The sequence below is a fragment of the Bicyclus anynana genome, chromosome 20 (genome assembly GCF_947172395.1).
Source record: "Bicyclus anynana chromosome 20, ilBicAnyn1.1, whole genome shotgun sequence".
Classification (NCBI taxonomy): domain Eukaryota; kingdom Metazoa; phylum Arthropoda; class Insecta; order Lepidoptera; family Nymphalidae; genus Bicyclus; species Bicyclus anynana.
In genome coordinates this window covers 13179645-13197892 of record NC_069102.1, presented here as the reverse complement: position 1 = coordinate 13197892, position 18248 = coordinate 13179645, and the positions used below count along the sequence as shown (strand labels likewise).

At 37.9% G+C, this 18248-nt stretch overlaps 1 protein-coding gene across 1 annotated transcript; it reads right to left on the bottom strand.

Moving 5' to 3' along the window:
- Positions 1–652: 652 nt before the first annotated feature.
- Positions 653–18221, bottom strand: LOC112044811 (nose resistant to fluoxetine protein 6-like). The gene is made up of 12 exons (XM_024080779.2): positions 18005–18221; positions 10243–10382; positions 9497–9827; positions 8806–8920; positions 7946–8033; positions 6778–6944; positions 6307–6492; positions 4959–5132; positions 4221–4371; positions 3860–4046; positions 1630–1772; positions 653–1031 (listed from the first exon to the last, which is right to left on the bottom strand). Exons 1-12 carry the CDS (start codon positions 18075–18077, stop codon positions 903–905), a joined length of 1884 nt encoding a protein of 627 aa, XP_023936547.2. The 5' UTR covers positions 18078–18221; the 3' UTR covers positions 653–902.
- Between the last annotated feature and the right edge of the window lie 27 nt (positions 18222–18248).

Sequence of the window (18248 nt, the reverse complement as noted above, 5' to 3'; positions counted from 1 at the left end):
CCTGGATGCAGAAAGCAGGGTCACTACCCACTGCGCCACGCGGCCGTCAAATGTATGTATGTTAGGAATATATATATATATATATATATATTTTTATCTTTACAAGTTAACCCTTAACTACAATTTCACCTGAAAATAATGAAACGTGTAGCTAAACTGGTATAACTGGGTGTTTAGCGGCATTTCTTAGAGTTACTTATATATTTATAGAAGGTTTGTCGCCCATGTTCCATACCATAGATAAATAAGTATTTTTTTTAATTCTTTACAAGTTAAAAAGTTTGTTTTGTGCAGCTTTAGCTAATTAGTAAATTCGGTTGTTTTCTTTACTTATTTTGGGCAGGTTTCACCACCGAAACGAAGGCAATCAAGAGTAAAACCTTTCAATGTTGTCGAGTCGCCTAGCTGTTGGGAAAACAGCTTTCTCACCAGACACGTTGACAATGGTTTTTACTGACACTAGGCTGCGGCCTAACAACAACAAGTTATTGACTTTGGCTTTTTATATAACTCTTGAAAGTTAAAGTTAAAGTTCGTCTTATAGTGCACCAAGAGCCCATTAATCATTTTACAAAAAATTAACTTAAAACATAAAAGATTAATTTTAAAAAAAAAAAGTTAAAGCCCTATTTAAAAATTTCAAAATCACCTTTATTAATATTTTTCGGATACTACACAAACCAATTTTTATAAATGTAACCTCAAAAATTAAGGACTTTCCTTACAAACCTTGAACCCCTATTTTACCCCCTATGATGTAATAGGGGGTGAAATATTGGCAAGTTTCATTTTAGGCGTGATGCTCAACAGAAAGACGGACAACATCCTTGTTTTTATTACATAACATTAACAATTACAGAAATTTCTACATATTTGCTAGAATTGAACTACTTTGATCTGTGCTAAGGTTTATTTTTGTTTCGTGGAGCGAGCAGCGCGCGCGTCAGTCCTCCGATCGGCGCCTCGACCGTCAGCCACAGGACTGTTCCCAGTGAAAAGGACAAGAAGATGGACGCACATAACACTATAAACTGAAAATTAAAAAAATACGTTTTAGCAGACTCAGAGGTGATTACAAAAATAAGAAAACTAATGTCGAACAGAGGTTATGATTCACATTTGTCAGGACAACTTAATTACCAAATCAAACTGTAACCAAAATAAGACCCTACAATGGCAGAGAATGACCTTAAGTGAAATCACGCACTTGTGAGCGATGTGTGTAGGGTTAAAGGCGCCTTTAACAGATTTCTAACTCTCCCCTTTTCCACTCAAGTCACTCTCCCTGCCCTGCATCACTAATATTATAAAGGCAAAAGTTTGTGTGTAAGTACCTTTGTTCCTCTTTTACGCTGCGGCTACTGAAGCGATTTGGCTGAAATTTGGAATGGAAATAGATTTTACTCTGGATTAACACATGCTACTTTTCATCCTGGAAATATTCATAGTTCCCGCGGGATTTGTGAAAAACTGAATTCCACGCGGACGAAGTCGCGGGCGTCCGCTAGTAGACCGATATATTCATGCGAGAACAGAAACTACCCGGGTGAAACCGCGGGGCTAGTGATGAATTAAGAAAAGAATGAAAAATGAAAAAATACAGGTAGGTAGGTGGGTAGGTATACTTACTATAAAATAGTCAGTCAAATATAGGGGTGTAGTCTGATATCCCACCACGCCTCTCTGGAAGAGGGTGTGCAGCAAGAAAGCGCTGTACGACACGCGCCCCGCCCAGGCAAAGCCGCGCCACTCTATTATACCACGGTATACCGCTGAAACAGAAGAAGGCAAAGATGTTAAAAGCTGTTAGATGTGTTACTAGGTCATGAAAAAAGCTCTCAAAAGAGGAAATTTCCACATCTCAATGTTAGTCGTGGTCAACAACGAACGTTATTTAAACAAAATAATACCTAAATAATCGTCTACAATGTCGAGTTATGTGTTCAGGAAGTGTAAAAACTATACATAATAAATACATTAATAAATAATATAATTAAATACAAAATTGTGCATGTGTGCATTTAGTTTTGTAGCCTATTATTCGGATCACTTTTTCCGGTGATTTTGAAGGGACGTAACCGATCTATAGTATAAAATTATCATTGGAAGAAGATATAATTTTTTTACATTATATAGGCGAGCGCTTGGCTGCAATCACGCTTGACAGTAAGCAATGATGCACTCTATGGTGGAACGCGCTTGCCTAGAAGTTGCCTATTCACTCTCGATTTTATTGATACTTAATTTGTTGTAGGTCTTTGGGCCTAATCTAGGGATGATCGATATTAGAAAAAACATCGATGTCAACATCCTCAATAGCTCAACGGTAAGAGCGGTCGGACTCACCACCGAAGGGTGGTGGTTCGATCCCCGCCCCGTTGGTCTATTGTCGTACCCACTCCTAGCACAGTCTTTCCCGACTAGTTTGAGGGGAATGGGAATATTGGTCATATTTAAAAATGTGGCAAATATTCTTTAAAAAAAAAATAACAAATAAATAATAACATGGATGAAAACATCAAATCAAAAGTATCGATGTACCATACATATCTATCGAAAGATATCGATATTTCTAAAACATCGATGTTTTTGGAAACAAACAAAGCTGTATTATATTTGTGAAAGTTTTAATTATTAGATAAATGCACTCCTACTGAGACACCTAGAATTACAAAAATAATAAGAAAAAATTAACATTCCCAGTATTTTTAGGGACACTTTGTAAAAAAAAAACTTGATAGTCATCTGCTAATGACTATGCAATATTTAGTCTAGTACACCTACTGCACGCTAGACCGCGCCCAAAAGAATAATTGACGTTTCGATATTTCATTCCGGTAACATCGATGTTTCGATGATATCGAAGTTAACCCAACGATGTTAAAACATCGATGTTTTTACCCTAATCCCGTCAAATCGCATTAAATCTAAGCTCCATATCCCTTCTCATAAAAGGAGGCCCCCCGACCCGGCATACCTCCCGGATTATTCACTAAGTTTGACATATGTTACCTACCTAATTATTTTATTTTATTTTTAGCCAGGTTATTTATTTAATATTAATATTTATTTATTTTTTAGCTACCTAATATTGACATCAAATCAATACCAACCGCATTTCTCATATGCCTATAAGCCCATTGTTTACCAAAAAAAACACAATGTCAACTGGGAAATGTCATCAATCTATTCTACAATATCCAGGAACGGTTGTCAGTATCATATACATATATTATTTATCTCTGATCAGTTAGCATTAAATAAATAGTGAATACGAAATCGCATGACTCAAGAATTACTAACAATAGCTAGTTGGTTTTCATATAACATTCATAACGTACGTCAAAATTTGTGAATTGGCCTGCTGGCAGAAAATGATTCGGAAAAATTTTTTGGCACTCCACGACAAAAGGAACAAATATATAGTTCTCAGGCAGACTTGTGTCTCTTATCGGTTTCAGCTTTTTCTGCTGCGGCTCCTGGTCTTGATTCATCATGATCATCATTAACAGCCGATGGACGTCCACTGCTGGACATAGGCCTCTTGCATGGACTTCCAAACAAAATGGTCTCGAGCCGCCAGCATCCAGCGGTTCCCCGCAACCCGCTTGATGTCCTCAGTCCACCTAGTGGGGGGTCGACCAACACTGCGCTTTCCGGTGCGGGGTCGCCATTCCAGCACCTTGAAACCCCAACGTCCATCGGCTCTTCAAACTATGTGGCCTGCCCATTTCAGCTTTGCAACTCGCTGAGCTATGTCAGTGACTTTGGTTCTTCTCCTCATTTCTGATTCGATCACGCAGAGAAACACCAAGCATAGCTCGCTCCATCGTCCGCTGAGTGATTCTGTGATACTTACTCTCAATTTTGAAGATGGTGCTGATGATTAATACAAGTATGAGTAGCTGGAACGTCGGCTTGCTCAGCGCGGCGTACCCGACCCGCAGTAGCGTGCTCGGCGCTGCGTGGTCAGTGAAGAACATGCCTCCCGACAGGATAATGCCCACGCCTAGCGGGAACATGAGCCACACCAGCCAGCGGTACTTCTGGGAATGGAAATAAAGATGTATGCCCACCGGCTCTTACAAAGTCGGCCCAGGGAACCCAGGTAAACCCCTGTTATAAAAGTATATGGAGATGATATTATGATGTATAAATAAAATATTATGATAAGTACGAAATTCTCCTGTTTGACAGCGTTTGCTAATGACGATGATTACCTTGTATTTAGTGAAGTCTTTTCCATTGGTCTGCCAGTAGTAAGTGAGTATCCCTCCCGCGAGGCCCAGAGTGTAGGTCGAGAGGTTGGTGTGCCCTCGGATGTACGATAAAGTAAACGTGTCTTCATCCACGTAAAGAGTACGGGCAGATCTGACAAATTAAACAATTGTCATTATTACTATGCATTAAGATTTGTTGTGGTTAGTATTAGTTAGATAAAACAATACTATCTTCAGAATTATGCTTTTATCTTTAAATCCACTTTTAGGGTACGATATTTACGAGATAAAAATGTAGCCTATATGTTGCTCAAAACCTTCTCAATCAATCCAGTGAAAGTCCCATTAAAATAGGTTTTAGCCGTTATAATAAAAAGTTAAAATAATAAAAACAATCGTTTAGCTGGTAAATGAGGAGGGGCGCATTTGATTAACAAAAATTAGGAATTAAAACCATAATATTAGACTAAAATTAGAAGGTCCAACATATTTTTAAAGACCTAACCAAAAATACATAAAAGTATGAGATTAAAAGGTACAAAAAAATTCACCCCTACTTTTCAAGTAGTAATTTTTCAAGAAAACATTTTTCGAAAATTAAATAGACGAGCTTGTCAACATTTTAAATGTTCAATAATAATTTACTTGTGGTATATGACTTAAACTGTGGACGTACAGACAAACAAACAGACAGGTTCCATAGTCAACAAGAAACCCTTGTAGTTTAAACAGACTTACTCAGGAGACTGTGAAATGACAGCAGTTAGGTCCTGGAAGTAAGTGTTTGCGGCGCTGATGAGCAGTGACAAGAGGAAGAGGAGAACCAGTGCCACCTTCCGGTGCTGGGGCTTCTGCACCAGCACCAGCAGGATCAGGCCGAGGCAGAACATCTGAGTATCTGCTGCTAGATACCTGGAATATCACAATAGGGATGAATATTTTATTCTTTACAAGCTAGCTCTTGAATACAATCTCAAATGTTGACAGTTTTTTAAATTGTACACAAATTAAGAGTTATGCTAATAGTATAGCAATTTTGTAGAAATAACAGGGTATCTGCAATCATTACTTTCTGAGCTACAGGGATTTAAATACCAATTTTGTGGCGCTACCATACAACAAAAAACGAGTCGTCATCATATCAGCCGATGGCCATCCACTGCAGGACATAGGCCTTTTGTAGGGACTTCCAAACATCACCATCTGCATTCAGCGAATCCCTACGACTGGCTTGATGTCGGCAGTCCACCTAGTGGAGGTTGACCAACACCGCGCTTTCTAGTGCGGGATCGCCATTCCAGCACTCTAGAACCTAAACGTCCATCGGCTCTTCGAACTATGTGCCCCGCCCATTACCACTTCAGCTTCGCAACTCGTTGAGCTATGTCAGTGACTTTGGTTCTTCTGAGGATCTTCTCATTTTTGATTCGATCACGCAGAGATACTCCTAACATAGCTCGTTCCATCGCCCACTCTTTGACTCTGAGCCTTCTTATGAGGCCCATAGTTAGAACAAGTCTCGGAACCATGACATAGAAAGTATTGGTCTATTTATAGGCAATGTTAGTCGGCTTACTGTCGGGTGGGTCATCTTCTTCCTTCTTCTACTCCACGGCTATGCGGAAACGTTCTCCCACTGTCTTTATGCCAGTCTATTCCCTTATATTTCACTTCTTCCTTCTTCCTACACCTCTTTTGCTTATAATATTGGCCATCATAGTGGTTTTCAAACCAAGTACCGTTTGCTGAAGCAAACGGTTGTGTTCTACGTAACAAATCTTCCGCTTGCTTGACGGTTGACGGTTGTAACAACTTGACGGTGTTGTTGTTCTTCTGCATTATGACAAGAACCTCAGTGTTAGACACTTTCGCCTTCCAGCTTATGCAGAGCATTTTATGTCCACATCTCAAAGTGGTCTAGTGTTTTGTGTAGGCAACGCTGCAGTAGTCTGGTACGGAGTTTTAGAGAAAGTTGATGGCCACGGAAAACTTTCTTCATCTTCATAAAAGATGCACGAGAAACTCTATGCGGACCCAGTCTCTGCTTGATTATAAAAAAAAAACAATAAGTTTTATACATACTAACCATCCCTGCGGGAAACAGATGTCATATTTATAGATGTAGTTGTTGAAGTAGAATATGTTGGCCCACCAATAGTGGCGGCAGTAGTTGGCCTCACTGACCACGATCAGGTCCCACATTGGGCCACTGCCTATGTAACGCATCCATGTACTGATTGTAGCTATCACCAGAGCGTATGATGGAGTTAATCTGAAAGCAATACACTGATAGTGTTAGCAAGAATTTTTTATTGTAAACAATAGTGATTTCAAAAAGAGCAACTGTTGAGTTTATTGCTAGATTTTCACGGCAAAACCTCTCTTTTGAACCGGTGTTATAGCTCAAATTTGATGTTTCAAATGTGCTTGTAAATTATGATTTCTAAAATTTACATTTTAATTACACAAGCAAAAGTTTAATGATCTGCTAATTTTATTAAGGGTTTCACCAAGACCTTTCAGATTTTTATCAGACATATTTAAAATCTTCCATTACCTGATCCACCTTAACAGAATGCCCTTTGGTATGTGTTTCCAAGTGATTTCAGTTTTTTCGGACTGTATCTGTAAGTTGTACGCTAACAGAAAACTGGACATTACGAAAAACGTGTGAGTCACTAAGTTGCCGTTGAGCAGCATTTGTTTTGACAGATCGTCATATATCTGAAATAAAATTTCTCTTCATTATAGAAAAATGATAGTGTTTTTTTATCTATCTAGGCGTTCGGTACATCATCATATCAACCGATGGACGTCCACTGCAAGACATAGGCCTCTAGTAGGGACTTCCAAACATCACGATCCTGAGTTTCCTGCATCCAGCGAATCAACCAACACTAGTGCGAGGTCAGCATATTGGTACCCGAACGTCCTTTGGCTCTTCAAACTACATACACCACCCGTTGCCACTTCAGCTTCGCGACTCGTTGAGCTTTCTCGGTGACTTTAGTTCTTCTGAGAATCTCCTCCATCGCCCGCTGTATAACTCTGAGCCTTCTTATGAGGCCGTTTTTCTTAACGTTGCTCAATAACCTCCTCTATCTTCAAGTGAAAATCAGTTTAGCCGTTATAAATATTTGTCTGGACAAAATTCTTACAAATTAGTTTGTGTTTTAATATCCAGACAAAATTTTAAAAGTTTACTTTGTGTTTCATCATCATCATCATCATATCAGCCGATGGACGTCCACTGCAGGACATAAGGACTTTTGTAAGGACTTCCAAACATCACGATACTGAGCTACCTGCATCCATGCGAATCCCTGCGACTCGCTTGATGTCGTAAGTCCACCTGGTTGGGGGTCGGCCAACACTGCGCTTACTAGTGCGGGGTCGCCATTCCAGCACTTTGGGACCCCAACGTCCATCGGCTCTTCGAACTATGTGCCCCGCCCATTGCCACTTCAGCTTCGCAACTTCCTCATTTCTGATTCGATCACGCAGATATACTCCTAACATAGCTCGTTCCATCGCCCGCTGTGTGACTCTGAGCCTTCTTATGAGGCCCATAGTTAGCGACCAAGTCTCAGAACTTTGTGTTTAAATAACTATATAAGCAAGATAAAAGATAGCCACGTCATGAAATTGGTATTAAATTGAAACTGGGATATTTCTTTACTAGTTTCATTTGTTAATATCGAAATTAGTGTAAATAACTTACTTACCTGTTCAATATAACGCGGGTTCGCGATGTATGTAATGGACGCAATAAGTGCAGAGTGAGAGAATATCACACAGGCTAATGTCATTGTTCTAAACAAAGTAAACAGATTTTTGAATTATGTTGTTTGTTTATAGTATTCGTAGTCACATTTGAACACATGTTCACTTAAAGTATAGTTTGACGGCCTCCGTGGCGCAGTGGTTTGCGCGGTGGATTCACAAAACGGAGGTCCTGGGTTCGATCCTCGGCTGGGCAGATTGAGATTTTCTTAATTTGTCCAGGTCTGGCTGGTGGGAGGCTTCGGCCGTGGCTAATTACCACCCTACCGGCAAAGTCGTACCGCCAAGCGATTTAGCGTTCCGGTACGATGCCGTGTAGAAACCGAAAGGGGTGTGGATTTTCATCCTCCTCCTAACAAGTTAGCCCGCTTCCATCCTCGACTGCATCATCACTTACCATCAGGTGAGATTGTAGTCAAGGGCTAACTTGTAAAGAATAAAAAAAAAAAAGTTAATGACATGCATTTGTTGCCAACAAATGATTGAGAGATATTTGACAAATTTCCATTTTAAAAAAGGTTTCTTTTTTTCTTTTGCTTGAGATTATCAGATTATAAAAAGTCAAAATTCAATGAAATCATCAAAAGTTAAGCTACTGCTTCTACAGAAGCTTTTTCAATATTTATTTAACTTTCAGGTTTCGTATATAAATCGATGAACTACTTCAATGTCACACCATGTGTTAGAGACTTAGTTGTAATCTACTGATAACTTGAATACCTTGAGGTAAATCGTTGTAAATGCATTCCACGATTATATTGAAGCACAGGCCTATGTATTTATTGTAATTTTTTATTCATACCTTAATCCATTGAATAATTTCAGTCTTTCCATCCTAGGGTCAGGTCCGCTTCCACCTGGCGCGATGAGCTTTGACCAGTTGCGCCTCATTGAAAACGATAGCAAGTACGGGTTTCCTAAGTAAGACAAAGTTTATAAGCTGAAAATACAGGTATTACGATAAGTAGGTAAAGTTCATTATTTTTTTAATTACGTAAGTACTGATAATACTCATTAATCACTTTCAGTCTATTTATTAAATAGAGGTGCTTGGTGATAGTGCTTTTTGATGTTTTCAAGATTTGCTACAAATAATCTTTCTTTTTTTTGGAAAGTCTGGACTAGAAAATCCATTTTGACAAATCTAGAAGGTAGTTAACTCATGAAATACTATGTAAACTTTTATAAAAAGGCATTCATATAGAAGATATATAGATATAGAAAAGCATTTAATTAATTTAATTACAAAAAGTTAATAATGTTCGATGCACTTATCGATTGAGTTATAATTTGTTAATTACTTAAATGTTATAAATAACATAAATAATGAAACAATAAAAGACATTAATCGGTTTAGAAATTATATTAGATAATACTGAAAGACAAGTTTGTTTGTTTAAAATAACTAGGATATTGGTGTTCATAGTTATACGTATTTATCACGGTACTAATCATAAATGTTGAGCAACTGTTGATAATTGCAAGTTTATTACCTGTTTTACTATCTTTTTCGCACAACATGACGTCGTAAAAGCTTCCGATAATGTTCAGCGTAATTAAAATAACATAAACAGCAGCTACAAGGAAGTCACTTAAATCGAGAATCGTTTTATCTTCGGCACTCTTGCAATATTTTAGTTCAGCCAAACTTGCTTCTAGCTTGTGGCTTCTCCATAGGGATTCGTTGAGGCATTCTCCAAGGATCATCTCTAGGTTCCCTGTTTCATTTATTCTATGAATGTAATCCTTACAGGAAATCGAGACGCAGGTACCTCTGTGTATTAATGTATAATTAAAATGCTTCATTTTGAATGCTGAGTATTCCTATAAATAAAAAAACCGTATAAATTTAATATAGTAGTTGAACTGTGTAACTGAAAGTTCATAATGTCAATTTAAATTGTTTTATAGTTGAAAATTGATAGATACTGAAGAAATAAAAAGTTGTAGTTAGGCTATAATATAAGCTCCTCCATGGAGGCACTACTTTCTTCTTCTATTTCTCTATCACACACAGCCATCTCTTCTTTGGCCTTCCTCTCCTCTTATGTCCTTCCACTTGCACTAGCGTTCCGGTACGATATGGTGTAAAAACCGAAAGGGGTGTGAATTTCCATCCTACTTCTAACAAGTTAGCTCGCCCTCATCTTAGATCGTCAGCTACCATCAGGTGAGATTATGGTTAAGAGCTAATTTGTAAATAATAAAAGAATGTGAAAACTCTGGTTAACCTGCTTACTTGTATAAAGTGCATGAGGTCCGAGTGTGCATTGGAGAAGAGATGGTAGTCCGCCACGCAGTACAAGCCCTGAGGCTGCAGCAGGCACTCCGAGTAGTCGTCCAATGCGTACAGTGGCGGCATCTTGTGGTACTCGCTTTCTGAAAGGAAACCATACTCGTGAGGTTAAGATATAAGGAAGGAGAATATAGTTAGAAGATGATAAAGACATGTGTGAAAAAAAATGTACAAGCACAAAATTCCTTTATCTAATTTGCGTTAAAATTTATGTTTTGCCTTCCATACAAAATTTTGCCTAGTACTGACCACGCTAAGCATGCGCATTGCAGTGCCTGTAGTCTTCGAACAGTGCGAGTTGCCAGTGATGACCTATGGTTCCGAGACTTGGTTGGTGTGGCTTGGTGGGTTGGTATGGTGCGCTAACTATGGGGCACATAAGAAGGCTCAGAGTCACACAACGGGCCATGGAACGAGCTATGTTAGGAATATCTCTGCGTGATCGAATCAGAAATGAGGAGATCCGCAGAAGAACTAAAGTCACCGACATAGCTCAACGAGTTGAAAAGCTGAAGTGGCAATGGGCGGGGCACATAGTTCGAAGAGCGGATGGTAGTTGGGGTCCCAAAGTGCTGGAATAGCGACCCCGCACTAGAAAGCGCAGTGTTGGTCGACCCCCCACTAGGTGGACTGACGACATCAAGCGAGTCGCAGAGATACGCTGTATGTAGGCTCAGTATCGAGGTGGTTGAAAGTCCCTACAAAAGGACTATGTCCTGCACTGATAAGAGTATTATGATGATAATGATAAAATATGTTAAATTACAAATATAATCAACATTCATACTTTATATTGATTAGGTTCTGTACTCTATTAAATCTATGGATTAGGTTCAATTACAGTCGTATGTAGAGCGGTAAATCAATGTTAAACGAAGTATCATTGACAATGCCACGTGTGACAGAGTAACGGAAAGACCAAAGACTACAGTAATTAGTAATTAGATGCAGTAAACACTATAATTTTTACCAGTCATGTAGGTAGGTATCCACTGCACCGTCAAGAGGGCATGGTAATTATTTCACTCAGTTGTTTTATTTAATTTGATCATAATTATTTGAGCTCTTGACTTTAAACTTGTATAATGCGCAAGGTCGCAAGTTTTAATAGGGGGTAACGAGGCACAACTAGGAAAAATTTTACCTAAATGTCGGGGGCCTCGTCTTGCAGGACACTATATGGGGCCCCCCATTTTGATGCCCACGCTGTGTGCCCCGTTGGTACAATGGTTAGCTTATATTGCTTCGGATCACGAGGTTCTAAGCTGGGACGGGCTATGAAATAATGAGTTTTCTACCCTCTAAGAAGTTTTTAAGAAAATTTCTCAACCCTGAGTTGAAAACGGTTCTAAGAATGAGTGAAGTCAAGTTTTACTTTTGCTTTAAGTTACTTACTAAAATTAATAACCTTTGAGTTTAGTTGTGAAATTAACAGTTTCCTTTTATTTTTTATCTAATTCCTAGTGTATATTGTTGTTTTTTTTTCTCTTTCTCTGTTTTTAATTTGTGTAAATTTATGTTAATTAATTTTTTAACATTTAATTTTTAATTGTTAGTACGACCTACACTTTATGCATGATGTGACTACCTTTAAGTAAAGTTATATGTGTTTCTATACCCTATTTATTAAGTTTTTTAATTCTGTATACATATAATTTTGTTGGTGGTCCAAATAATAAATAAATAAATGAGTTAATTAGTTTTCTTCCCTCATTTTTTAAAAAGCTTTTAGTAACTCAACCCTGAGTTGGAAAGTTGGTGGTGTTACTCCTGTGCCTCGGAGAGTTGACCGTCGGTCGTAGTTATTAATATCTGATAGTAGTCGGTAAGTAATTTGACATTATGACCTGCCAATCCGCATTTGATCAGCGTGGTGGGTCTAAGCTCCGCATCCCTCTCCTGTTAGACCTGGCCTGTGATGGGCTGTTAGAATAGGCTGACAATGATTACTTTGACGGCCTCCGTGGCGCAGTGGTATGCGCGGTGGATTTACAAGACGGAGGTCCAGGGTTCGATCCCCGGCTGGGCAGATTGAGATTTTCTTAGTTTGTCCAGGTCTGGCTGGTGGGAGGCTTCGGTCGTGGCTAGTTACCACCCTATCGGCAAAGACGTACCGCCAAGCGATTTAGCGTTCCGGTACGATGCCGTGTAGAAACCGAAAGGGGTGTGGATTTTCATCCGCCTCCTAACAAGTTAGCCCGCTTCCATCTTAGACTGCATCATCACTTACCATCAGGTGAGATTGTAGTCAAGGGCTAACTTGTAAAGAATATTAAAAAAAAAAACTTATTTATCTACGGTACGAGCATGGGCCTTCATAAAATGAGCTACGTCAAGCTACCGTAGGCTCTCATTCTATAAGTCATTCAAAGAAATGCCGCTAAACACTCAGTTAAACTAGTTTAGCTACACGTTTTATTACTTGTTTCCTTAACTATTACACTTGAACTAGGTTCAATGTCGCGTTCTGAACCTACACAGCCGATCAGTGGCGGATTTAATTTAAAGGAAGGAAGTTAATTAGGACAGAGTGAAATTAGGTACTAAGGCCTACTCAGGTGGGCCCGGGCCTAGAGCGGCCTGATTCTAGGGGCGGCTGTTCGAGTAAATTAAAAAAATGAGGGAATAACATGAAAAATATCCACCAATGACAACGATTTTTATAACTTCTTCCTTAAAACTGTTTTGAATGATTTATTTAAATGTGCAAATTATCCCCAAAACCTCTGAATATTACAAAATCTATTGATTTTGATAAAAGGCAATGAAATTCATATTATACCTAATTATGATAAAAGAGAAACAGGAAATTTGGTGAAACTAATAACGGAATCAGACTGTTTTCTAATTGCTTTCTCCATTTCTGGACCTAGCTTGTATTTTTCTTTTCAGTTTTTTTATACTTTATGCAGTCGGGTTTTTTATTTGTTTAATTAATTTATTTATATAAATTATAGGCGAGTAGGAGAAGGAGGCGGCTGGTACTTTGACATACGTTTTCTGTGCTTTGGGGCCTAGGGCGGCCGAGAAATCCACCACTGCTGGCAATCACATTTTCCCACGCGGAAAATAGTAGAATTACATCAGGCATGAGGCATAGGTGAGCACAAGGCTTTTGATCAGGGAAGATATAGCTTGACCTTTAGTGCAGGTAATGCTGTTTTAAGCAGTAAGTTCGATTCCCAGCGTCACTTTCGGATTTTACATCTACACGAATATTATATGAGAGCCGTGATACCCCAGTGGATATGACCTCTGTCACCGATTCCGGAGGGTGTGGGTTCGAATCCGGTCCGGGGCATGCACCTCCAACTTTTCAGTTGTGTGCATTTTAAGAAATTAAAAATCACGTGTCTCAATCTCTAAAGGTGAGTAAATCGTGAGGAAACCTGCATACCAGAGAATTATCTTAATTCTCTGCGTGTGTGAAGTCTGCCAATCCGCATTGGGCCAGCGTGGTGGACTATTGACCTCTCATTCTGAGAGGAGACTCGAGCTCAGCAGTGAGCCGAATATGGGTTGATAAAGACGACGACGATGAATATTATAGGAACGATTTGTATTTTTCAACCGACGAAAGACAGATTGAAGGTAAATCATTCGACGTGTATAATTTTTTTTATGTATGAACAAATCAAATCAAAATTCATTTATTTCAAATAGGCTTAGTTTACAAGCTCTTTCGAAACGTCAGGTAATAATATTAAACTTAAGATAATGGTGATAATAATTATTCGAAAACTTAAAATTAAAGTTATGAGGGTTCCTAACGCGCCTTGGTCCGAGAAGAGCCCACAACAAACTCAGCCAGGTTTATATATCTTATTTTAGTTTATCACCATTTAACAATAGGTATATAAGTAGCCTGTCATGTAATACATTTCATTTCCAAGCAATTTTTTCGTTTACGTAATCATTGACACTATAATACGACTTTTCTATAAGCTTACTAGCGGACGCCCGCGACTTCGTCCGCGTGATACTCGATGTAAACTTTGAACTACCTCTACCCTACTCCGTTTTCTTTGCTATAAACCTCACGAATCCCGAGACCTTTCCAACGAATACAAAACCGTGAAAATCGGTTCGTGCGTTCTGGAATTATAGCGTCAGGAAGGAAAACCCGACTTAATTTTATATAGTAGATGTTTAATAAAAACTTTGAACTTATTGAGAGACATGCCAGTTTGCCAGTCATGATGCAGTTTATTATAAAAACGAATGAAAAGAATTACTAATTTTTTGACATGGCACCGACTTCAAAGTAATCAATAGATACAAAATATTATAATGCTATTTTTCCCTTTTTAGAGACGTAGGTACGTTAATGTTTTGGAGACGAATATTTTTAAAAAAAATATGTATGTAACGAATAAACTCGAAAAATAATAGACCGATTGGAAATATTCTTTGACCAATGGAAAGCTAGATTATCAGAGAGTAACATAGGCTATAGTTTATGCCTGTGATCCCACGGGAATGGGAACTGTGCGGGTAGAACCGCTGAGTTCTGCTAGTATTTCCTAAATTGGTACTGCTGGTATATTCACCATTTTGGTCTTTATTATCAACCTATTGCAATAAACATCAAATCAATTGAAATATGTTATCTACGTACGTACGATATTCACCAGTAAGCACCGGATGACATTTGTTACATAGAATTTTTATTTCGTATAATATATCAACAGTAGCTGCCGGCTGGGTTGTACCCTACCGGAAAAAAACGAACAAGTAGGTAGCTTAGTGTTTTGATATGATGCTCTGTAGTATCCCATACCCTCAGAGGTATCGTCGTTATCAACCCATATACGGCTCACTGCTGAGCTCGAGTCTCCTCTCAGAATGAAAGGGGTTAGGCCAATAGTCCACCACGCTGGCCCACGCTGGCCACGTATGCAGGTTTTCACGATGTTTTCCTTCACCGATTGAGACACGTGATATTTAATTTCTTAAAATGCAGACAACTGAAAAGTTGGAGGTGCATGCCCCGGACCGGATTCAAACCCACATCCTCCGAAATCGGAGGCAGATGTCATACCCATTGGGCTATCACGGCTCTTATCTCCATTTATTTTCAAATCAAATTGATCAAATTTTGCAAAAAAATAGCTTAGCTCAGAGGTATAGATAGAATAAATTTGTAAATAACTCTTCTTGCTTTCATGTGGCTTGTAAAATTTGCGCGTTTTTACAGTGTAATATCCTGTAGATATTTACCTAGGTAATACTCGTATACTAGGTATGTATACCTATGTGGAAATCATGTTACGTGAAAAATTACCTACTATTTTTGGTTGGTGATTATTAATTATTTATTAAGATTCATCTAGGTACCGCTCTAGCGGAGCGGGAGTAATCTAAGAGTACTTATGTATACCTTCTTAGTTAAAAAATAACTAATTTTGTTTTATTCTACTTTTTTGTGAAAGATTTATGTAGGTACTGTTATTAAATAAACAAATGTTGATCTAAGATATGAATTTTATTTAAACTATACCCATTTCTGAGAGCTCAAATTAATAAATTATACATACCGTCCATTTAGGTTCTCAAGTGAAAAATAATTATACAAATAGAATACCTACAAGGATTTCTCGTTTATGTAAAAAATGGTTTACCCGAGTTATGAACTTCCTACGAATTATTATAAACTAGCGGACGCCCGCGACTTCGTCCGCGTGGAATTTAGTTTTTCACAAATCCAAACATTATTACAAGCCGCATTGTAGGCGCAGCTCAGTAGGTCCAACCCCATAACTCTCTTTCCTACAAGGGATGTTTGGCTCAATTCTTGGCTTTTGAATAGGCAGACGATGATAGAAAACTTATTGTGGCTAAAGTAAATTTTCCACTTTATACTTAAATTGCTATAAAGTAGATAAGTACAACTGCTTAAAGTATTTGAGTTATATACTTGTACAAGAGCCCAGTGGATATGACCTCTGCCTCCGATTCTAGAGGGCGTGGGTTCGAATCCGGTCCGGGACATGCACCTCCAACAATTCACTTGTGTGCATTTTAAGAAATTAAATATCACGTGACTCAACGGTGAAAGAGAAACATCGTGAGGAAACCTGCATACCAGAGAATTTTCACAATTCTCTGTGAGTGTGAAATCTGCCAATCCGCATTGGGCTCTATTGGACTATTGGCCTAACCCCTCTCATTCTGAGAGGAGACTCGAGCTCAGCAGTGAGCCGAATATGGGTTAATAATGAATACTTGTACATATGTTTTCTGTAGTTATAGTAAGTGTAAATTACTGAAACAATACGTAGGTACCTACTCACAATGTGATATATGGCAGACATCTCTCAGGGCGTAGCCTAGATTCAATACAAGGGGGCAGCTAAACTTAGACAGCTTAACTTTGGGGCAACTATTCGAACACTAAAATTATCATAATCACTATTCACGAACATTTAAAATTAAAAAAATATATATTCGAAATATCATTTTTATTATCAAAAAAATATTAAAAATATAATATAACTAGCTGACGCCGCGCGATTTCACCCGCGTGGTTCTCGTCCCCGTAGGAATATGGGGATAAAATATAGCCTATAGCCTTCCTCGATAAATGGGCTGTCTAACACTGAAAGAATTTTTCAAATCGGACCAGTAATTCCTGAGATTACCGCGTTCAATCAAACAAACAAACAAACAAACAAACTCTTCAGCTTTATAATATTAAGTATAGATATAAACTTAATCAGTAGGCTCAATTTTAGTAATAATTGATACTATTGAACAATGTTTGGGATTCTATTTTATTTAAATGTATTATGTTTTGTTGTTGACTATGCAGGATTATTGTTAATTTCTTAAATCAAATTCTTATGGGGTTGGTCGATCTTTTGTGTTTGGGGGGTCAAGTCTCACAGACCACTCGAGTCTGGGAGACTTGGAACCTTACTTTGACCTTATTATCATTGACGATATATTCAAACACAGTCATCATCCCGTTATTTCATGTGATTAATTTAATTTAATTCAATAGAAAAATAAATTCATTCGTTTCAGAAGCATTTTCTTTTCCGTTCAGACATTTTCCATATCGACATAGTTAGGTTATAATTGTACAAATCTTGGCAAGAATAACTGAAATGTCCTTGGTACCAAGTTTGATGACAGTTTTTTAAATTGTATATAAATTAAAGGTATGCTAATAGTAAAGCAATTTTGTAAAAGTAACAGGGTATAATCGATCATTACTTTCGGAGCTACAGGGATTTAAAGGGTCAGATTTGCGGCTCCATACAAAATGGCACGATTTAGTGACGTCGTTAGCTCGCTGATCGTAAGATTTGTATGGGCGTTCAAACAAAATTACTAATATCTTTGTTATTTGTGCGTTTATGTTAATAGTTCATTTATTGCAAAATGTCACATTTAATGTAAGGAAGCTAAAACTGTATGAATTTTCATCTAATTACGATAAAAGATTTTTATTAGATTTTGTAATTTTATAATCTTATTTATTTTGCAAATATCCAGTCAATCTTTGCTTTTTATGTATAAATTAATTAACATTGACTTTATTTACCCGAATGTATCATAAAAATCAATATATTCAAACCTAATCATCAACCCCATACTCCAATTCCTAGATTATGTAAGTCCTTTAATTATATCAGTTCTAGACTCCAACATTCTAAACACAATAATGTAGCAGATATATAAAGTATCCCTATATACGTACCATTGACATGATAAATAACACCCGAAGTTTGTTTAACCAAAACCAACGAAATAACAACAAAAATTATCACCATCTTAACTTTATGTTTAAAAATAACTTACACAATAAAAATTTAGTGTATGTAAATATAATTTAGGCTAATATCGCACGTCCTAGCTAGTTACGTGAGCAAAACGTATAGTGTAATGTGACTGTAACGTACTGGTAGCTACTGGATGGTACGGCTATTATCCTTATTATTATA